Source organism: Haematobia irritans, chromosome 5 (genome assembly GCF_050003625.1).
Source record: "Haematobia irritans isolate KBUSLIRL chromosome 5, ASM5000362v1, whole genome shotgun sequence".
In the NCBI taxonomy this organism is placed as follows: Eukaryota; Metazoa; Arthropoda; class Insecta; order Diptera; family Muscidae; genus Haematobia; species Haematobia irritans.
The window spans coordinates 35,081,013-35,105,436 of NC_134401.1; the positions used below are offsets into that span (position 1 = coordinate 35,081,013).

General features: G+C 29.5%; 1 protein-coding gene across 1 annotated transcript; it reads left to right on the plus strand.

Moving 5' to 3' along the window:
* Positions 1–8,929: 8,929 nt before the first annotated feature.
* On the plus strand, positions 8,930–20,501 carry LOC142241354 (uncharacterized). The gene is made up of 2 exons (XM_075313133.1): positions 8,930–9,593; positions 19,223–20,501. The coding sequence occupies exons 1-2, from the start codon at positions 9,583–9,585 to the stop codon at positions 20,067–20,069; spliced, it is 858 nt and encodes a 285-aa protein (XP_075169248.1). The 5' UTR covers positions 8,930–9,582; the 3' UTR covers positions 20,070–20,501.
* Positions 20,502–24,424: the final 3,923 nt, after the last annotated feature.

Genomic DNA, 24,424 nt, shown 5'->3' on the forward strand with positions numbered 1-24,424 from the left:
GTTAGAACACTGAAACAAAATATTTATAGAAATATTTTAAATCTGGGTTTGCCATGAATAGGATAAGCGAACTAAATTTTATATAGGATTATATAGGATTTATAAGTTTTAACAAAATATTTACCTTCAAAAAGTAAAAATTCCTGGTTCATACATAACAAAAAAAAATCTTCTTCTGGTTCAATCGCGAAATTAATTGATCCAATTAATGTTTTAATTACAATGTCATCAATCACGAAATTGATAGTATCAATCGCAGTTTTAATTGGACATTAACAAAATATCTGATTAAAAAATTAACTGATTTCATTATCAAATTTCAATTAATTTTTTAATTAATTCAATTAAAAATTTTAATTTTTATGATTACGGCACTCATACCAAATCTAATGAAACATCAAAAGTCCCCCACATAAACCGATCACCAGACGAGCAAATTTCATATGATACGGTTGCACTTTTGAACGCACCAACTTTCAAACGTAGTGTTTGTAATACAACGTTTTGTGTATTGTGTTTTCGTTGTTTGTAACACAAAGAAATATTGGTCTCAGAGCCCATAGAGTTTATATATGCTGGGCCATCGTGAAATTCTGAGTCGATCTAGCGATCTCCATCCGTCTGTTGAAATCACTCTAACTTCCAAACGAAAGTACCTGTTATTTTATGTTGGTCGGATGGTATTGCCCCCATATAAAACATGCAAAAATGTTGTTAACATTTTATTCCTATAGAAAATTTTGTCAAGATTTTATTTCTATAGGAAATTTTGTCAAAATTTTATTTCTATAGAAAATTTTGTCAAAATTTCATTTCTATAGAAAATTTTGCCAAAATTTTATTTCTATAGAAAATTTTATCAAAAATTTATTTCTATAGAAAATGTTGTTAACATTTTATTTCTATGGAATATTTTGTTAAAATTTTATTTCTATAGAAAATTTTATCAAAAATTTATTTCTATAGAAAATGTTGTTAACATTTTATGTCTATGGAAAATTTTGTTAAAATTTTATTTTTATAGAAAATTTTGGCAAAATTTTATTGCTATAGAACATTTTGTCAAAATTTTATTTCTATCGAAAATTTTGTCAAAATTGTATTTCTATAAAACATTTTGTCAAAATTTTATTTCTATCGAAAATTTTGTCAAAATTGTATTTCTATAAAACATTTTGTCAAAATTTTATTTTGATAGATTTTTTTTTAATTTTATTTCTATAGAAAATGTTGTTAGCATTTTATTTCTAAAAAAAATTTGTCAACATTTTATTTCTATAGAAAATAGTGTCAAAATTTTATTTCTATAGAAAATCTTGTCAAAGTTTTATTTCTATAGAAAATTTTGTCAAAATTTTATTTCTTAGAAAATTTACCAAAAATTTTATTTCTGTAAAAAATTTCGTAAAAATTTAATTCAATAGAAAATTTTATCAAAAATTTATTTCAATAGAAAATGTTGTCAACATTTTATTTCTATGGAAAATTTTGTCAAAATTTTATTTCTAGAGAAAATTTTGTCAAAATTTTATTTCTATAAAAAATTTTCAAAATTTTATTTCTATAGAAAATTTTGTCAAAATTGTATTTCTATAGAAAATTTTGTCAAAATTTTATTTCTATAGAAAACTTGGAAAATTTTATTTCTATAGAAAATTTTGTCCAAATTTAATTTCTAGAGAAGTTTTTGTCAAAATTTTATTTCAATAGAAAATTTTGTCAAAATTTTATTTCTATAGAAAATTTTGTCAAAATTTTATTTCTATAGAAAATTTTGTCAAAATTTAATTTCTATAGAAAAATTTTATAATTTTTATAGAACTTTTTTTTTTAATTTTATTTCTATAGAAAATTTTGTCAAAATTTAATTTCTATAGAAAAATTTTGTCAAAATTTAATTTCTAGAGAAATTTTTGTCAAAATTTTATTTCTATAGAAAATTTTGTCAAAATTTTATTTCTGTTGAAAATTTTGTCAAAATTTTATTTCTGTTGAAAATTTTGTCAAAATTTTATTTCTATATCAAAATTTGTCTTTCTATCGAAAATTTTGTTAAAAGTTTATTTCTATAAAAAATTTTGTCAAAATGTAATTTCTAGAGAAATTTTTGTCAAAATTTTATTTTTATAGAAAATTTTGTCAAAATTTAATTTCTATAGAAAATTTTATCAACATTTAATTTCTAGAAAAATGTTTGTCAATATTTTATTTCTATAGAAAATTTAGCAAAATTTTATTTCCATATAAAATTTTGTCAAAATTTTATTTCTATATAAAATTTTGTCAAAATTTTATTTCTATAGAAAATTTAGCAAAATTTTATTTCTATAGAAAATTTTGTCAAAATTTACTTTCCATAGAAATTTTTGTCAAAATTCTATTTTTTTTTTTGTTGGTTTTGTTCTTTAAGCATTGTTGTTGTTTTTTATTGCAGCTTAAAACCATACATTGACTAAACTACAAGTGTAGCTTAACCAACAGAGGAAAAGAATGTTTGTCAAATTTATTTGGGCAAAGCCCTATAGACTGCAATTCTGGTTGGATGGACGCACGTTTCGGAATTATTTCGGCATAAGCCGGCTATCAATGTAAAACCTTTTTTCGGAGGGTTCAAGTGTGGTTTTTGTTGGGTTTAATAAACTGCCTGAATTTATTCTGATAATTGGTTGATAGTTTTGCTGCAAGTAGAGGATGCTGATGAGGAATGTGGTAATTCCGAAACGTGCGTCCATCCAACCATCTTGCAGTCTATAGAGCTTTGCCCAAATAAATTTGACAAACATTCTTTTCCTCTGTTGGTTAAGCTACACTTGTAGTTTAGTCAATGTATGGTTTTAAGCTGCAATAAAAAACCACAACAATTTTATTTCTATAAAAAATTTTGTAAACATTTTATTTCTATAAAAAATTTTGTAAAAATTTTATTTCTATCAAAAATTTTTTCAAAATTTTAGTTTGTATAGAAAAATTTGTCAAAATTTTATTTCTGTAGAAAATTTTGTCAAAATTTTATTTCTATAGAAATTTTTGTCAAAATTTTATTTCTATAGAAAATTTTGTTTAAATTTTATTTCTATAGAAAATTATGTCAAAATTTTATTTCTATAGGAAATTTTGTCAAAATTTTATTTCTATAGAAAATTTTGTCAAAATTTTATTTCTATAGAAAATTTTCTCAAAATTTTATTTCTATAGAAAATTTTGTCAAGATTTTATTTTTAAATAGAAAAATTTGTCAAAATTTTATTTCGGTAGAAAATTTTGTCAAAATTTTATTTCTATAGAAAATTTTGTCAAAGTTTTATTTCTATAGTAAATTTTGTCAAAATTTTATTTCTATAGAAAATTTTGTTTAAATTTTATTTCTATAAAATATTTTGTCAAAATTTTATTTCTATAGAAATATTTGTCAAAATTTTATTTCTATAGAAAATTTTGTCAAAATTTTATTTCTATAAAAAATTTTGTAAAAACATTATTTCTATAGAAAATTTTGTAAAACGTTATTTCTATAGAAAATTTTGTCAACATTTTATTTCTATAGAAAATTTTGTCAAAATTTTATTTCTATAGAAAATTATATCAATATTTTTTTGTTTTTATAGAAAATTTTTTCAAAATTTCTTTTTATACAGAAATTTTTGTCAAAATTTTATTTTTATAGATTTTTCTTTATTTTATTTCTATAGAAATTTTTGTCAAAATTTTATTTCTATAGAAAATTTTGTTTAAATTTTATTTCTATAGAATATTTTGTCAAAATTTTATTTCTATAGAAAATTTTGTCAAAATTTTATGTCTATAGAAAATTTTGTCAAAATTTTATTTCTATAGAAAATTTTGTAAAAACGTTATTTCTATAGAAAATTTTGTCAAAATTTTATTTCTATAGGAAATTTTGTTAAAACTTTATTTCTATAGAAAATTTGGTCAAAATTTTATTTCTATAGAAAATTTTGTCAAAATTTTATTTCTATAGAAAATTTTGTCAAAATTTTATTTCTATAGAAAATTTTATCAGCATTTTTTTTTTATAGAAAAGTTTATCAAAATTTTATTTCTACAGAAGATTTTGTCAAAAGTTTATTTCTATAGATAATTTTGTCAACATTTTATTTCTATAGAAAATTTTGTCAAAATCTTATTTCTATTGAAAATTTTGTCAAAATTTTATTTCTATAGAATTTTTTGTGAAAATTTTATTTTTATAAAAAGTTCTTTAAAAATTTTATTTTTATAGCAAATTTTGTCCATTTTTTTTTCTATTGAAAATTTTGTCAAAATTTTTTCCAATCGATGACACATGACCTGGTTGATCAGTATTATTTTCCCAAAATTGGCTCGATTCATGGTTTAAATCAAAAGACGAGTAGGTTTATCGCCGTGGCATCGGTATATTATCACAAAGATGGAAAAAAGTAGTGGCTAGCGATTAGGTAGATCAGTTTATTACATTTTTTTTTGAATAAATTCTCAAACATTTGAAAAGATCCCTCCTTTTTAATTTGCGCTCCCTACAAAACTTTATCGTATCGGCCTTCACCAAATATTTTTGTTTTCTCAATGTAGTTTGGTTAAATTGACAACAAATTGTTGTTGTTTTGTTTAACAAGGGAAATAATATTGTCTGCAACAACAACCACAACAACAATCGAGAAAAAGTTTGATGAGTTTGGATTTCATTTTTCGGAATTACGTTCAACAACACTGCGACAACTATCATTTGTCGCTAATTGTCGCTATTAGCCAATTTAATGTAGCCATACTCTATGGTCGAAAACAGAGAGACATTATAACAAAGTCTATACCCTCACCGCCACCGCCACCAACAACAGTACCCTCTGCCATAGATATTTTTGGGGCAAAGCTGAAACTTGAATACTAGAGCAACCATAATGGCACGTCAAATGTCACCCCCCACCACTATAGCAAACTTTTAAAAATTCGACCAATAATAATTGTGGTAACTTATTTTCATTTGCCATCGTTTTGACCGTTTGAGCCAACAAATGTCCACCGTCATACACTCAACTCAACTAAAATGAAAAGTCATAGAGAACAGGAACACAAAAAAAGTTTGGCAATTAAGTTGGCAAAGAGCAATAATGACATTGGTTGGAATATTCAGTTGGTTGGCAGTTGGCTTGCTACAGTTTTTCTGGGTAAGTGGATAGGAGGAGGATTAAAACATGGAATTTGTCGCTATTACTGTCATCGACATAATTTTAAGCCATTGCAGGATGTTTTTAGTGTCATTCCTAGTTTCCTTATTGTGTGTAGGGATAACTGGAAGGAGCAACAAATTTGACCCCAACTTCGGAAACAGTATTCACGGACATGTCACAGTAACAGCTTAACTTGTCGATAAAATTTCGGGTTCTCTTGATAATAAGTCTGAACTAAATAAAAAGGGCTATGCGCGAAATAACCTCTTTTCCGCTCTAGAATGATTTCCACATAAAATATTTAATTTTTTGAGGATTTTCATCGAAATTTTCATTTTTTAGGGGTGGTCACGAATTAAGGTCCTTTTGGCTCTAAGATGCATATTTAAGGAGTTATGGCCAAAACAAGTTTTTCGTATAAAAAATTCGATTTTTGAGGATTTTCATCGACATTTTGTGTGTTTGGGGGGTGGTCACGAATTAAGGTCCTTTTGGCTCTAGGACGCATATTTAAGGAGATATGGCCAAAACAAGTTTCTCTTATAAAAATTTGGATTTTTTTTCAGGATTTTCATCGAAATTTTAATTTTTTGGTGGTGGTCACGAATTAAAGTTCTTTTGGCTCTAGGACGCATATTTAAGGATTTATGGCCAAAATAAGGTTTTTCTTATAAAAGTTTTGAATGTTTGGGGGCGGTCACGAATTAAGGTCCTTGTGGCTCTAGGACGCATATTTAAGGATTTATAGACAAAATAAGTTTTTCATATAAAAATTTGCATTTTTTGAGGATCTTCATCGAAATTTTGATTTTTTTGGGGGTGGTTTCGAATTAAGGTCCTATTGGCTCTAAGACACATAATTAAGGAGTTATGGCCAAAATAAGTTTCCCATATAAACATTTTTATTTTTTGAAGATTTTCATAAAAATTTTGATTTTTTGAGGGTTTAAAGTGTTATGGCCAAAATACGTTTTTCATATACAAAATTGAATTTTTTGAGGATTTTAATCGAAATTATAATTTTTTGAGAGTGTTCACGAATTAAGGTTCTTTTGGCTCTAGGGAGCATATATAAAGAGTTATAGCCAAAATAAGTTTTTCTTATAAAAATTGGATTTTTTGAGGATTTCCATCGAAATGTTCATTTTTTTAGAGGTGGTCTTTTTGGCTCTAAGACGCATATTTAAGGAGATATGGCCGAAACAAAATGTTCATGTAAAAATTTTCATCTTTTGAAGACTTTCATCAAAATTTTGGGGGTGGTTACAAATTAAAGCCCTTTCGGCTCTAGGACGCATATTTAAGGAGTTATAGCCAAATAAGTTTTACATATAAAAATTTTAATTTTTTGAGGATTTTCATCGAAATTATAATTTTTTGGGAGTGGTCACGAATTAAGGTTCTTTTGGCTCTAGGGAGCATATATAAAGAGTTAAAGCCAAAATAAGTTTTTTTTATAAAAAATTGGATTTTTTGAGGATTTCCATCGAAATGTTCATTTTTTTAGAGGTGGTCACAAATTAAGGTCTTTTTGGCCCTAAGACGCATATTTAAGGAGTTATGAAACAATAAATTTTCCATATAAAATTTTTGATTTTTTGGTGGTGGTCACGAAATAAGGACCTTTTGGCTCTAGGACTAAGGTTTTTTGGCTCTAAGACGCATATTTAAGGAGTTATGACAAAATAAATTTTTCATATAACTTTGAAGTTTTTGAGGATATTAACAAAATTTTGATTTTTTGCGGGTGGTCACAAGTTAATGTCCTTTTGGCTCTAAGACGCATATTTAGAAAGATATGGCCGAAAAATTTTTCATATAAAAATTTGGATTTTTTGAAGATTTTAATCGAAATTTTGATTTTTTGGGGGTGGTCCCAAATTAAAGTTCTTTTGGCTCTAGGACGCATATTTAAGGAGTATGACCCGAATAAGTTTTTATAAAAAAAATTTAATTTTTGAGGACTTTGATAAAAATTTTGAGTTTTTGGAGGTTGTCACGAATTAAGGTCCTTTTGGCTCTAGGATGCATATTTAATGAGATATAGGTTTTTTTTTTGAGTATTTTCATCGAAATGTTCATTTTTTAGGGGTTGTCACAAACTAAGGTCTTTTTGGCTCTAAGACGCATATTTAGAAAGATATGGCCGAAAAATTTTTCATATAAAAATTTGGATTTTTTGAAGATTTTAATCGAAATTTTGATTTTTTGGGGGTGGTCCCAAATTAGGACGCATATTTAAGGAGTATGACCAGAATAAGTTTTTATAAAAAAATTTTAATTTTTGAGGACTTTGATAAAAATTTTGAGTTTTTTGGGGGTTGTCACTAATTAAGGTCCTTTTGGCTCTGGGAGGCATATTTAAGGAGATATGGCCAAAACAAGTTTCTCATATAAAAATTTGAATTTTTTTAGGATTTTCATCGAAATTTTAATTTTTTGGTAGTGGTCATGAATTAAGGTCCTTTTGGACGCATATTTAAGGAAAAACTTCTTTTCTTCTAGAGCCATAGTGAGGTGAATTTGTTATAAGAGTTAGGCTATTATCGAATTTAAGCATCGCTATAACGGTGTCTATTAAATTTTAAACGCTTCGAAAATTTTATTGCTTTTTTAATTGAAAATTTATAGCTTCTTAACACCCGAAGATCTCTTAGATTTAAGAGACTTTTGATTTCCAAGCAACCGATATCAATTAAATGTATGCAAATGTTTGAATTAAGATAATTAAGATGCATTTTAATAAGCCAATAAAATTGAGGTGTCATTTTGATAGTTTTGTGGTTTAGCTAAACATTGTCAAATTTGTATGGAAATGCACAAGATGACTATCTAACAATTTGTCTAAATAGAATTTATCATTTATCATTCACACTAAGGCAGATAACTGCATAATAATAATACCAAAAATGGTAGAGGACCATGAGTAGCATTTGTTTTATAAAATACAGTCTTTTTTTTAATGAAATGTTAACAAGAGATTTGCTATTCTACGCTAAATTAACTTATCAACGTATGTATATGGTTGGCAATATGCCCAAGAAGGTAAAGCCAGAGATTTAAATAAAAAATATTGAAATTAGTTTCGTAGTCATTAAATTCTATTATATTATTTCTCTAATATTATGAGCTAAGAATAAATCAATCTTCCGTTTTGGAAGACACTTTACAATAGAGAGAAGGAGTTTCTAAATTGTCATTAGGTTTGAAACACATAAAATTTTAACAATATTTTCTATAGAAATAAAATGTTAACTATATTTTCTATAGAAATAAAATTTTGACAACATTTTCTTTAGAAATAAAATTTTTGCAAAATTTTCTATAGAAAAAAAAATATTGAAAAATTTTCTATAGAAAAAAATATTAAAAAAATTTTCTATAGAAATGAAATTTTGACAAAAATTTCGACAGAAATACAATTTCGAGAAAATCTTCTACAGAAATAAAATTTTAACACAATATAGAACTTAAATTTTCACAAAATTTTCCAAAGAAATAAAATATTGAGAACATTTTCTACAGAAATAAAATTTTAAGAACATTTTCTATAGAAATAAAATTTTGACAAAATTTTCTACAGAAATAAAATTTTGACAAAATTTTCTAAAGAACTAAAATTTGGACAAAATTTTCTATAGAAAAACATTTTGAAAAAATTTTCTATAAAACTAAAATTTTGACAAAATTTTCTATAGAAATAACATTTTGACAAATTTTTTCATAGAAATAAAAGTTTGAAAAAATTTTCTATAGATGTTGAACTCTGTTCAACTCACATTTTTCCATGAATTGAAATATTTACTTATGAACTGAATTATTAGATTTATGAATTGAATTATCATTTACTCGTAAGAAACAACAATGAATTAATTGATGTATTACATGTACTTAATTGTTAATTTTAAGTTTACTTAGCCCAATTTGAGTTAAATTAATTTAAAAGCGGTAACACTAGAACTTTTCTATGCCAGCCAGAGAAAAGTCTTTTTCTTTGTATCTTTGAAGTAGCTGTCCTTCTCTATCATACAAATCTATTGCTGAATTCAAACTTATTATGTCTGATTATTAACCAAAATGAATTGTAACTTCACTTTGTGCATAGTCATCGAACTGGTAAGCTGCCGCCGTCTGCAATAAAATATCTCTGTTATCAACTGAAACTGATACTGCCTTTTTTCTTTCTCTGTTTTTCTGATCAAACTATTCTGGGAGCCTAATCTCACATACAGTCCATTCCAGTCGTATCAACCCGGAATCTGTTCATGGTCCATTCGAACCTTCAAGGAACTTTCTGAGATTTGTTGAATTTGACGGATTACATCCACCACTGTGTAAAATTTTTGACGATTTTTCTTTTTTGGATCACGTCCACCGCTACATTAAACATTTTGAGGGAAATCTTCATAATTTTACCATGGAAAAAAGGTATGTTCAATTTATTAAATTATAAACGGTAGAAAGTTTGTACGGAAATTTTATGGCAACTAGTGGTAGACAAATTACCAAAATTCCCGCTGTATTGAAAAGCTCAAAGTCAAATTGTCTTTACACAACGCTGGTGTTTAGAACAATTATTTATTGAAACGATCTGTTAAGTCGTCCACGAAATTTTCCATATGATTTGGTTAATTCGTATATGCGCCGCATAAAACACACATCTACTTGGAAATCTCTATTATATATGAAGAGATTTGTGGTTTTTTTCTTTTCCACATTGTCTGATACATATGTTAAAAAAAAAAAAGGAAACTGTCCACATTTATGTTAATGCTTTAACATTTCGCATATGACATAGAATATTATTTTTCTAACATTGGATTAGGAGCGTTTGTCTCCAATGCGAATTAATTGTGGTCCCCGCTATCATACTTACCTTGAAAGCATATTTGGATGTTTACAGTTGATTATATTTACCAGGAGTAGGATTAACATTTTCATGTCACGGCAACATTTGTGGCAACATACTTACTTTGGCAACATTGATTCAATTGTATTATCAACATTTGTTCGGAAACATTTGCGAGCACTCTAACATCTTCATGATTATACATTCTTCCCAACAAAATTGCAACCCACACTCACCTTAAATGTTAACCAACTTCAACCCGAAACGTCAATTCTAGTCATCTACTTTGATGTTCATATGTGTTACATACAGACATACATGTCAACGTTTTTACATATGTTCTTCTCTCCCGCCGATAACAAGAAAGTGACAAAAAATAGACTCTCTTAAATTTAAAGTGTCATAAAGTGTCTCTTAAAGTTACAAGTCATACGTAATCTCTTGGATTTGATCATCTAGCCATCTCAACTACTCTATTTAATTGGGTTTGTTGTTGTTATCTCTTCACATGCAAATGACCATATACCTACCTGCATTCTTTCGGAGTAACGTTACAGCAAATTGACAAATTTATAATATACTCATTTTGTTTGACATATCGTGATGAAAAGTTGGCAATTTGTAAAAAATAGAATTGAAATAAATCAAGAACAGTATGTGGAGTTTTAAAGTGAATTTTATAGGAAAGAGAACTTTGTAGAAGGAATAACTTTGAATAAGAAATGAAAAAAATTACAAGAAAGAACTTTTAACTAAAACCGTAAAATTGGAAAACTTAAAGTGTCAGAAGCAAAGTTAAGAGTCAAAGGAAAGTGGAAATACTCCTGCTGGTGAAAAGGAAAAATAGAATAGCTGATAGAATTGGATGACTAATTTTATGTGAAAAATTTGGGAAATATTTTGTTGGCCAACGTGCTTGATATTTACATTGCCTAATGAGGAGACTTCCATAACGGTTCAGCAGAGTACATGAGTTGGGCTACTTGAGGAATGCGTTTTTTATGAGGTGGTAAGAGGCAAGGGAGCAGAAGAACGTGAAAACATTGGTGAGTGTTGTAGAGTTGCCATAACACGAATTATGAAAAGCTCTAAAACAAACAAATGTTATGTATTATTGGATCTGTTTAAGTTGATAAATAATTAGAAAGAATTTCCTTGGGGAATTTAAAAAAAATATAAATTCAAGACCTTCAACGCTGCGAAAAATTTTATCTCTTATGAAATATTATCAAATATAAATTTTGGGACACGAAACTTCGAAATTTGCGTACCCCTGTTGAAATCATATGTACTTGAAGGAAGAAAAATTTTCCTTTACGAAAATAGAAACATTTTCGATTATTTTTTGGCTTGGAGTTAAAAAGGCTAAGACTTCCATGAGGACTTTGCATCTTTGGTAAAGTTTTTTTTTTGTTTTTGAAAGTGAGAGTATTTACTTTTTATATGGTCTTGAACAATTTTTTGGTATATCGCGAGAGGTGAATGAACAATTTATAAAGGAACCTTTTTCTTAATTTTGATTTGAATAAACTTTGATTTAATTCTTGATGGGAAAATTGCCTTAATAGTAAAGAAACAGAATCTTTGGCAATTAATATATGTCAGAATCCCTATTTTGAATGTGTGAATGGAAGGGACGAGACAAAGTTCCTAAGCTTCTTTGAGAAAAGAAGGAGTAACAGCGAGAAATTCTGAACTTTGAAAGAATTTTGTGGTTTGGAAATTTCGACCAAAAACTTCGTGAGATATACTTGGAAGACATTTTCACCAAATGCGAACAAAAGTTTTGTAGAGTGGAGAAAAATTCGGAAACAAAGCCTTTTTTTGGATTTTCATTTTTAAATTGTGGTACTAAGACAACATCTGCACCCAAATTGCAAGCCAATTAAAAAAAGTTTGTTAACATTGGAATTTTGAAACCATTTATGTTAACAAACCCGAAATTCTGTAAAGATTTTCAAACTGAATAGTCTATATTGCGAATTCTTTTAACATGATTACTACTACATACATAACTATTTACAATTTATACTAAAATTATTTACAATTTATATTGAAATTATTTACAATCTGTTTATATTTATAATCAATTGAAATTGATGAAAATAAAGTACATATTCGATTATATTTGCACTATATTGAGAAAATCTGTTGCCCATTATCATTTTGTCTGTATATCGCGGAAGTCGAGCATATACATTTCACGTGTATCTGTGGAGACGATAAAATTTTGGAAAAGGCTCGAAATAAGTTTAATATGATATTTTGGTTGACGGAATTGTCGTCAAGAGCGAAGGCTAAAGGATTATTGACTTGTTAATTTCGAAATTACTGATCTATATAAGCAAGGTTCATGAAATATACCACTACAATTTTTTTAAATCTATAATTGCTGCCGAAATCAGCCCATTTCTTGTGGAATCTATAACTGAAATTTTCATAATAACTAGTTCAAATTTTCAGAGACAGTTAAATTATAATTTATATTTACCATTGGGAAAGTTTCGTGTTCATTTTAGAATCCGAAAGGGTGTCCCACCGCAGAATTTTCAAGAAAGAATACGATTCTATATTATCCTGGTACCAAGGTTTCCATCTCTGGAAATTTAAACCTTCTTAATCGCCACAATTATTTTTTTGGTTTCAGTTTTAATATTCGATATCGCCGATTAATTTTTATATTTGGTTTGAATTTTGGAGCTTTATAGCGGATTTGGATTCAGTGTGAACAATAAATCTAAACATCTTAGTGATATATGAGCCATCACATTCCTAGTCAGGATCGCGGAAATACCATTGGAAAATTGTTTTCATAGTCTACTCTGAGAATACTAGTACATGGGAAAGGTGAAATATACTTTGCTCGATTCATTGGAATTCACAGTGAATATTTCTTCACTGTGTTAAGATTGTTTCAAAATATTTTGGAAGTGACATTTGCTGCATTGTGCTTTAGACACCAGCTCACAATTATTATTTGTAGTACTGTATGGGAAAATATGAGCCCAGAAGTAGTGGCTTTTATTTTTTTAGTTTAATTGGCTGTATTTCCAACTGTTAACTTTCTTCCTTATTATTTGCTGGCCTGTGTAAGTTGACGGTTAACATCTGGTAGAAATTTTTTACTGATATATCAATTTGTACGTGCCGTTAAATATTGTTATTGTTGAATTAATTAGATTCGAAATTAATTCCATTACTGCGTAAAAGTTACATTTGTTGCGGGTTTGCTACATACAGAGCAACATTTGCAACATTTTAATCACGCAACATACTTGCAACATCTTCATCCGTACTGTTATATGTATCTGTTATATGGGGAATCTTTATGTCCATTCTGTTACACTCGGAAAAAGATACATTTAACATTTGCTTTACAGAACTGTAACATTAAAGATTCTCACTTATATTTTGCAAACGAATGTACAGGATCTTTGGTATTTGATAGAGAAGTTGAATTAGAACGAACGACTTTTCTGAGTAATATTTAACATTGCTGTGCGTAACATTAGAAATCTGTTGCGAAAGAAAATTGTTCTTTGTGGAACTGAAACTCAAATTTATTCAATACCGTTATTTGATTTCCTATTATTTTGTTCCCTGTGAGACATTTCTATCATTTAAATAATTTTGCGATTTCTGAAATTATTTCACACAAAAATATCAATTAATCACAAAACAAAATTACAGTTAATTTGAATTTGAGCTAGCAACTTAATTTGTAAAAACGATTACGATTTTAGTCAGGCAATCCAGTTTGTTATATCAACAAAAATTGTGTTGAACTTAAAAATTTTCTGTAACAACAATTGATTGTCAGCTCAAAAATTATAATATTATTTTGCATATTCCTACAATTATAATTTATTGAACCGTTTCTTTGACTGATAAATTTGTTACTGGGATAATTTTCTGGGTTTGAGTTTGATTGTTTGGATAAAGTTTTCTTATAACAATGTCAACTCAAAAGTTTATTTTTTTCTCGGACCAGTTGGTCACGTACTGTGCGAATTTTTCGGCAATTGATGTATCGGAACACACACTTTCTAGTTTGCGAGTCGATTTAGATGATCTCGAACGTCGTTGGCGCGCGTTAACACAGGTATACGAAAATGAGATGACATCTGAGGGGGAAAGCTCTAAAACTGAAAGGGAGTCGATTCACCTGAAATTTAACGAATCTTGTAAATCTTACAAACAATGTAAGACCTCGTTACTCGATCTGATTGACATTGAAAAGAACAAAATGGAAAACATTTCAAGACGAACTGAACATCCAGGCAATTTGGCCTCGGATGGAACTGGGTACTCAGTAAAGGTTCCGCCTTGCGATACTGAGATTTTTAGTGGTGGATATGACAAATGGCCTAGTTTTAGAGATATGTTCTCTGCCATTTATATCAAACATCCTAAACTTTCTCCCGCGCAAAAATTATTTCATTTGAGAGCGAAAACAAGAGGCGAAGCTAATCAAATCGTGAAACAGTTTTCTCTGACGGATGATAATTTTATGTTAGCATGGGATGCCCTGCGACAACGTTACGAAAACCAGCGCATTCTCATTAACCATCAACTCCGAAAAATATTTGAGACTGAACGCGTGACCACCGAAAAAGGCAAAACTCTGAGAAACTTGCAATATACTATGAATAATTGTTTGTCGGTTCTGAAGACTTATAACATTTCTGTTGCTTCGTGGGACCCTATATTGGTATATTGGATGTCCTCAAGACTCCCGGATGACACTTTGGCAGCTTGGGAAAATTCATTGACTGACCACAAGACACTGCCTTCGTGGGATCAACTCGACGACTTTATTACGAAAAGACTTAGCATGTTGGAATCGATTTTGGACATGAGGAAACCATCAAATCCTCCTGCAACTTCGCAGAAGTCACAAAATTATCATGCTAAGACTGAGCGAAACTTCAAACCTTGCAAAGTCTGTAAAAAGGATCATTCGCTACGAACTTGCCCAAAATTTATCAATTGGAATCCTTCACAAAGGAAAAAATGTGTGACCATAAACAAAGTTTGCGAAAACTGTTTGTCTTACGGGCATAGTACTCAAAACTGCAAGAGTGAACACCATTGTCAGAAATGTCAACAGTCACACCACACTTTACTGCATCCTGAAATTGGTAACAATGAATCTCGTGAAGTGAATCAAAGGCAACAATCGACACAGGTTTCGACGCACTATGTAGATTCACAATCAGACCAACCGTCCACATCCGCGGAAGCATATACACCTCCTATTTCGTTTGTTCAGTCAAATTTCGCTCGAAGTGGTGATTGTACTATTTTGCCCACTGCATTGGTAGACTTGGAACATTTGGGATCCCGATTTACAATTCGGGCATTTATAGATCAAGGGTCGCAGGAAACATTTATTTCAAGTAGGATCATTAATCGACATTCGATACCCACTAGGAAGGGTTATACGACAATTTCTGGTCTCGGCGGAACTGTTTTGGAGAATTCCTCCAAGCTTTGTAATTTAGTATTGAAATCAAGGAAATCTGATTTTAAATTTAACGCCTCGGCAGTGGTTATTACAAATATGAATCATCTGATGCCGTCTTCATACATTCGCATTTCTGATTGGTCAAATTTAGGAGAAATCGACTTAGCTGATCCCAACTTTAATAAACCTGCGCCGATAGATATGTTGTTAGGAAGTGATGTTCTTCCATTCATTCTGAAATCTGGTGTGCGAAAGAATGTATCAGGGGATCTTTTAGCTCAGGAAACTGAATTTGGCTGGATCCTAAGTGGTCCTTCAAATACTAAATCTGTATCATCTTTTGCTTCGTTTGTAACTTGTCCCAACTCACTCAATGAGGAGATACGAAAATTCTGGGAACTTGAAGAAGTTCCATCGTCGCGAAATTTAGCTCAAAATGACGTTTGGTGCGAAGAATTTTATAAGGATACAACTGTTCGTCTATCTGATGGGAAATATGTGGTTAGGTTGCCATTTCGTCATGATTTAGACCCGAATATAGTTCTCGGATCATCAAGACGGGCTGCGATAGGACAATATATTCATATGGAAAAAAATCTGAAAAAGACACCTGAACTTGCTCTTGAATATTCGAAAGTATTATCGGAATATGTTGAACTGAATCATATGGAGCCCACTACTTCAAGTGAACTTTGCCACAATTCTAAATATATGTCATACTATCTTCCTCACCACGCCGTCGTGAAAACTGAAAGGGTTTCAACGAAAGTTAGAGTCGTTTTTAATGCTTCGAAGAAATCGTCTACTGGTATATCACTAAATGACATTTTACATACTGGGCCAATACTACAAAATGACTTGATGAACGTAATACTGCGTTGGAGATTCTTTCGATATGTTTTTAATGGCGACATTCAGAAAATGTATCGTCAAATTTACGTACATGAAGATGATAGACATTTTCAGCGTATTTTATTTCGAGAATCTCCAAAGGATGAAGTTACTGATTTCTGCCTGAAAACTGTGACCTTTGGGGTAAACTGTGCTCCTTTCCTGGCAATTCGGACACTTTTACAGCTGAGTGAAGATGGAAAATCTACCCATCCCACTGCATCTGAAATTTTACGACGTCAAATATATGTCGATGACATACTCTCAGGTGGACATTCATTACCTGAAGCTGAATTTTCTTTAATACAATTGATTGATTTGCTAAATTCCGCTGGTTTTCCACTTAAAAAGATTACTGCTAATCATTCAGCAATTCTTCAAAAAATAACCCCGGAGGATCTTCTTCACGAAGAGTTTCTAAGACTGGAAGATAAAAGTGAGACGAAAACTTTAGGCATTCGATGGAATGCAATGGCTGATAATTTTCACTATAATGTGACAAATATAACTACTCCTTCTGCTCCACTAACGAAAAGGAAAATATTATCCATCGTAGCAAAAATCTTTGACCCCGCTGGATGGTTGGCTCCTATAATAATAGTGGCAAAAATGCTTCTTCAGCAACTGTGGATCGATGGTACAGACTGGGATGAAGAAGTCAGATCCCACTCATTAGAAAAGTGGAATATCTTCATTGCAAATTTTACTGCTATTGAATCCATAAGGATACCCCGCTGGATACACTACTCTCCAGAAAAAAGAATTGAAATTCATGGGTTTTGTGACGCCTCGGAAAAGGCATACTGCGCTTGCATTTATATTTGCACTTTATCACCACTGAAAGTTCGAACTGCTTACTTACTTGCTTCGAAAAGCAAAGTAGCTCCTTTAAAAACTGTTAGTTTGCCCAGGCTTGAACTGTGCGGGGCTGCACTACTGTCTAAATTATTGAAATCGGTCTGTCAAAACTTGAATGTATCCATTTCTGATATATACTTATGGTCCGATTCCACTATTACGTTGGCGTGGTTGGCTAAACCACCGTTTCACTGGAAAACGTTTGTTGCCAACAAGGTATCTGAGATTCTGGACAATGTAGGAAATGCCACCTGGAGACATGTGCCCACTAATGAAAACCCTGCTGATATAGGAACTCGTGGATGTACTGCTACCGAATTGAATTCCAATACACTGTGGTGGAATGGACCGAAATGGCTGGTAAAACCACCAGAACTTTGGCCAAAACCTGTATCTATCAATGAGCCAACCCTTGAAAGAAAAGTGATTACCCTGCAAACCCAAACACAAACTGAAGACATATTGGAAAGATTCTCATCATTTGATCGTGCTCTTCGGGTTATATGTTTTATGTATCGTTTCATAAGGAAATGCCAGAAGCAATACTGTTCTGAAACGAGAAACGATTTCATTACTGCTACAGAAATACGAACTGTAAAATTGCAACTCATCAAACTAGCCCAGAAACGATTCTACTTTTGTGAATATAATGCCCTAAAAAATAACCACGCCCTTCCTTCTAAAAGCAAATTACTAACTTTAAATCCATTTCTGGATGAACATAAACTGCTTCGGGTCAACGGCCGTTTGGCCAATGCTCATTTAAACTATGCCGAAAAATATCCACTAATCATTCCGGAACAATCGAAATTTTGTAAATTGTTAATTGATTACACTCATAAGATTCTTCTTCATGCTGAGCACCAAAGCATGCTGCGCGCTATAAGAGCTGAATTCTTCATCATACGTTTGAAAAATGCTATACGCTATTGTATTCGAAATTGTCGAAATTGTACAATCTATAAACAGAGAATCAGGAATCAAATAATGGGCGCTTTACCTGTTGAAAGATGTAATTTTTCACTGCCTTTCACCAACACTGGAATAGATTTTGCTGGACCTTTTGATCTGAAGACATCAAAGTTACGAAATGCAAAATTGCAGAAAGGATATGCCGCAGTTTTCATCTGCCTGTCTACTCGAGCTGTTCACTTAGAGGTCTGTTCTGATCTATCGACTGAAGCCTTTATGGCAACTTTTAATCGCTTCGTAGGGCGAAGGGGGTTCCCCAAAAAGGTATTTTCTGACAATGGGACAAATTTCGTTGGAGCTAGTAGAGCTCTATCTAAAGAATACGAAGCGTTTCTGAAATCCGCCGAAAAGCATCTAGTTGAACATTACAATATACATGGTTTTGCGTGGCATTTTATTCCTCCTCATGCTCCACATATGGGAGGCTTATGGGAGGCCGCCGTCAAAAGCATGAAGACTCACTTGCGAAAAGTGGCAGGTAACTTGAAATACACCTATGAAGAATTTTCCACATTACTGATTAGAATTGAAAGTATTCTTAACTCGAGACCTCTTTCTCCCGTAAGTGAAAACCCTGAGGATCTGATTCCACTAACTCCTGGACATTTTCTGAGAGGAGCCGCTCTGACTTCAGTTCCTGAAGAATCTTCCGAAAATTTATCACTACTTAACCGCTGGCAGAGGCTCAAAATCATTCAAGCTCATTTTGCGAAAAGATGGAAAAATGAGTACATAACTGAGTTACAACGTCGATATAAGTGGAAAACTGAACAAAGCAATCTGAGAGAAAACGATTTTGTAGTGGTTAAAGATGACAATTTGCCACCTACTGAATGGCGATTAGGCCGAGTTACTAAAGTTTATTTCGGTTCTGACACTAAAGTTCGAGTAGCCGAAATCAGAACTCAAAACGGAACAATTGTCCGTCCTTTGGTTAAACTTTGCATTCTACCAGTTGCCAATTAGATTCCGTACTATTTTCTCAACCCCGTTCATAATTTAATAAATTTACCTTTACAGCTTAGCAAAGAATCTTCCGAAATGTCGCATCTGCTATAAAAGACACACGCTCAAAGACTGCTCTGCGTTTTACAATATGGACGTCCTAAAAAGAAGACAGGAAGTGAAAATAAAAGGCTTTTGCTTCAAATGTTTGTGCTCATCCCACACAAGAGAATGGTGCCGGTCGCGCAAGACTTGCATGGTGTGCAACAATAACCATCATACCATGTTGCATGTGGATGACCACAACAAACCCCATCATAGTTCTCAAGTAAGAACTTCCAAGGTGTCACCAAGTTCTCAACGTCAAACAACACATCGTTTACACTCGACTGCCAACCATAAACGTCACCGCTCAGCTCCGCTTGTCCACGAAAGATTAAGCCAAACAACTAAAAGTCACGTCTTCTTACCCACTGCTTTGGCGCGAGTCTTAACTTCGAAGGGTCCTGCAAAACTACGCCTGATGCTGAACTCTGCCGGTCTACAAACATTCGTCAACAAAACTCTTGTTCAACGGCTACATCTTCGAACCACAAAGAAAAATGGTGATGAATACTGTACACTAAGTTTACAGTCGTATCACGATCCCACGGTGAAGATACAAATCACCGGATTGGTTCAAAATCGAATCACTACGACCTTACCCCAGGAAACCAATGACAAGAAATTCCAGACGATATATAATCATCTCAGCGACCTGGCTGACCCACATTTTTATAAGCCTACAAACGTTGAGGCTGTTATCGGCAATGACCAACTGCCCATGATCCTAAAGGCCGGTTTAATCCAAACCTCATCTACAATGCCAATAGCCCAGAGTACGATATTCGGATGGGTTATCTCGGGAGTTTGTCGCTGCTAGGTTGCAATCTTGCAAAGGGGGCGGAATGTTGAACTCTGTTCAACTCACATTTTTCCATGAATTGAAATATTTACTTATGAACTGAATTATTAGATTTATGAATTGAATTATCATTTACTCGTAAGAAACAACAATGAATTAATTGATGTATTACATGTACTTAATTGTTAATTTTAAGTTTACTTAGCCCAATTTGAGTTAAATTAATTTAAAAGCGGTAACACTAGAACTTTTCTATGCCAGCCAGAGAAAAGTCTTTTTCTTTGTATCTTTGAAGTAGCTGTCCTTCTCTATCATACAAATCTATTGCTGAATTCAAACTTATTATGTCTGATTATTAACCAAAATGAATTGTAACTTCACTTTGTGCATAGTCATCGAACTGGTAAGCTGCCGCCGTCTGCAATAAAATATCTCTGTTATCAACTGAAACTGATACTGCCTTTTTTCTTTCTCTGTTTTTCTGATCAAACTATTCTGGGAGCCTAATCTCACATACAGTCCATTCCAGTCGTATCAACCCGGAATCTGTTCAATAGAAATAAAAGTTTGAAAAAATTTTCTATAGAAATAAAATTTTGACAACATTTTGTATTGAAATCAAATTTTGGGAAAATTTTCTACAGAAATAAATTTTTGACAAAATTTTCTAAATAAGATTGTGACAAAATTGTCTATAGAAATAAAATTTTGACAAAATTTTCTAAAGAAATAAAATTTGGACAACGTTTTCTATAGAAAAAACATTTTGAAAAAATTTTCTATAAAAATAAAATTTTGACAAAAATTTCTATAGAAATAAAATTTTGACCAAATTTTCTATAGAAATAAAAGTTTGAAAAAAATAAAATGTCGAAAAAAATGTTCTATAGAAATAAAATGTAAAAAAAAAAATCTATAGAAATAAAATTTGGGCAAAATTTTCTAAAATTTTTCCGTCGGTCCGTATAACAGTAAACAGGGGCCAAAGATTTGCGCCGATTTATTGTACTAATATTTTGCATCGGTGTAGGACATTTGCTAATTTAAATTTAAAGTCAAGAGAATTGTTAAAAATTTTAAAAAATTTCCAAATCGGTTCAGATTAAAATATAAATACACTAAAAAGAAATATTGTCGTAATTTTGACAAAATTTTCTATAGAAATAAAATTTTGACAAAAAGATGTACGCCGATTTATTTTAATAATATTTTGCATCGTTGTAGGACATTTGCTAATTTAAATTGAAAGTCTAGAAATTTGTTAGAAATAGAAATAAAATTTTGACAAAATTTTCCATATAAATAAATAAAATTTTAACAAAATTCTCCATAGAAAAAATTTTGTCAAAATTTTCTATGGAAATAAAATTTTGACAAAATATTTTATAGAAATCCAATTTTGGCAAAATTTTCTATAGAAATAAAATTTTTGCAAAATTTTCTATAGCAATAAAATTTTTGCAAAATTTTCTATAGAAATAAAATTTTGACAAGATTTTCTATAGAAATAAAATTTTGACAAGATTTTCTGTAGAAATAAAAGTTTTAGAAAATTTTCTATAGAAACAAAATTTTGAGAAAATTTTCTATAGAAATAAAATGTTGACAAAATTTTCTATAGATGTAAAGTTTTGAGAATATTTTCTATAAAAATAAAATGTTTACAAAATTTTCTATAGAAATAAAATATTCTATAGAAATAAAATTTTGACAAATTTTTTTTTAGAAACAAATTTTTGACAAAATTTTCTATAGAAATAAAATTTTGACAAAATTGTCTATAGAAATAAAATGTCGACAAAATTTTCTATAGAAATCAAATTTTGGGAAAATTTTCAATAGAAGTAAAATTTTGAAAAAATTTTCTATAGAAATAAAATTTTGAGAAAATTTTCTATATGAACAAATTTTTCTACAGAAATAAATTTGTTACAAAATTTTCTATAGATACAGAATATTGACAAAATTTTCTATAGACATAGGATTTTGAGAAAATTTTGTATAGATTTAAAATTGCACCAAAATTTTCTATAGAAATAAAATTTTAACAAAATTTTCTATAGAAATCAAATTTTGGGAAAATTTTCTATAGAAGTAAAATTTTAACAAAATTTTCTATAGAAATAAAATTTTGACAAAATATTCTATATAAATAGAATTTTGATAAAATTTTCTATAGAAATAAAATTTTGACAAAATTTTCTAAAGAAATAAAATCTTGACAAAATTTTTTTTAGAAACAAAATTTTGACAAAATTTTCTATAGAAATAAAATTTTGACAAAATTTTCTATGAAAATAACATTTTGACAAAATTGTCTATAGAAATAAAATGTCGACAAAATTTTCTATAGAAATCAAATTTTGGGAAAATTTTTTATAGAAGTAAAATTTGGGAATATTTTCTATAGAAGTAAAATTTTGAGAAAATTTTCTATAGAAATAAAATTTTGAGAAAATTTTCTATATGAACAAAATTTTCTGCAGAAATAAAATTATTACAAAATTTTTTATAGACATAGAATGTAAACAAAATTTTCTATAGACATAGAATTTTGAGAAAATTTTCTATAGATTTAAAATTGCAACAAAATTTTCTATAGAAATAAAATTTTGACAAAATTTTCTATAGAAATAAAATTTTGACAAAATTTTCTATAGAAATAAAATTTTGACAAAATTTTCTATAGAAATAAAATTTTGACAAAATTTTCTATAGAAATAAAATTTTGACAAAATTTTCCATAGAAATAAAATTTTGACAAAATTTTCTATAGAAATAAAATTTTGACAAAATTTTCTATAGAAATAAAATTTTGACAAAATTTTCTATAGAAATAAAATTTTGACAAAATTTTCTATAGAAATAAAATTTTGACAAAAATTTTTTTAGAAACAAAATTTTGACAAAATTTTCTACAGAAATAAAATTTTGACAAAATTGTCTATGAAAATAAAATTTTGACAATATTGTCTATAGAAATTTTATGTATTGAAATTGTACATCTAGAGTATGATAAGGTCGGGCGGACATAGACATAGAATTTTGAGAAAATTTTCTATAGATTTAAAATTGCAACAAAATTTTCTATAGAAATAAAATTTTGACAAAATTTTCTATAGAAATAAAATTTTGACAAAATTTTCTATAGAAATAAAATTTTGACAAAATTTTCTATAGAAATAAAATTTTGACAAAATTTTCCATAGAAATAAAATTTTGATAAAATTTTCTATAGAAATAAAATTTTGACAAAATTTTCTATAGAAATAAAATTTTGACAAAATTTTCTATAGAAATAAAATTTTGACAAAATTTTCTATAGAAATAAAATTTTGACAAAATTTTCTATAGAAATAAAATTTTGACAAAAATTTTTTTAGAAACAAAATTTTGACAAAATTTTCTATAGAAATAAAATTTTGACAAAATTGTCTATGAAAATAAAATTTTGACAATATTGTCTATAGAAATTTTATGTATTGAAATTGTACATCTAGAGTATGATAAGGTCGGCTCCGCCCGACCTTAAACTTTTCGTACTAGCTGTTTACTGCAATTTTGTACGCAATTTATGAAGGAGGGTCTATAAGATTCAACCCACGATGAAGTATTAACTTCGTGTTTACTTCTTCTTCTTCTTTACAAGCTTTTTTTATAATCTTATATAATCTTTTTTATATATAAACCACATAAAAGAACAGTTATTAATTAATTTGAGGAAAAAAAAAACAAAAAAGACAACGCCTGCCAACAATACAACCCCCATACAATAATGCCTTAAGACAAATAACAGCCAAAACAATAGACATGCAACAATAAAATTGAATATAATACCAATTGAAATTAATGACCTACAAATGTCGGATAAGATTTTTTAACAACAGCAATTCCAACATTGGAAAATCCATTTATTTCATAGCTCACTTCTTTCGTGCTTCGTGCTTCTCTCCCATGACAGAATAGCACAGACATCATACTGTGTGTTCAAGATAATTTGAAAAATTGATCATTTCAATATTCAAAGTCAAGGTTAAAACATTAATTTCATAGACCACCTTCCCCCGCCCAACAACGTACGAGTACTCAGTACAGTAACTAAGAACGTATATCAAATTTTCAAAAAAAGAATGGGATGGAGAATAAGACTCAAAACCAGTAAAGATGTCAAACTAATGATAGTGATGACGTATAGATGGTTAAAAGAAGCTCTAGTTTATGATCGTATCAAAATTTACACAAAGGGGATTTAAATAAGATAGGGGTAATGGGACAAAGTAGTCAGAAAATATAATTTTTAGAAAATAAAATTTTCCGAAAATAAAATTTTAAGAAAATAAAATTTACCGAAAATAAAATTTCGTTTTGGAGAG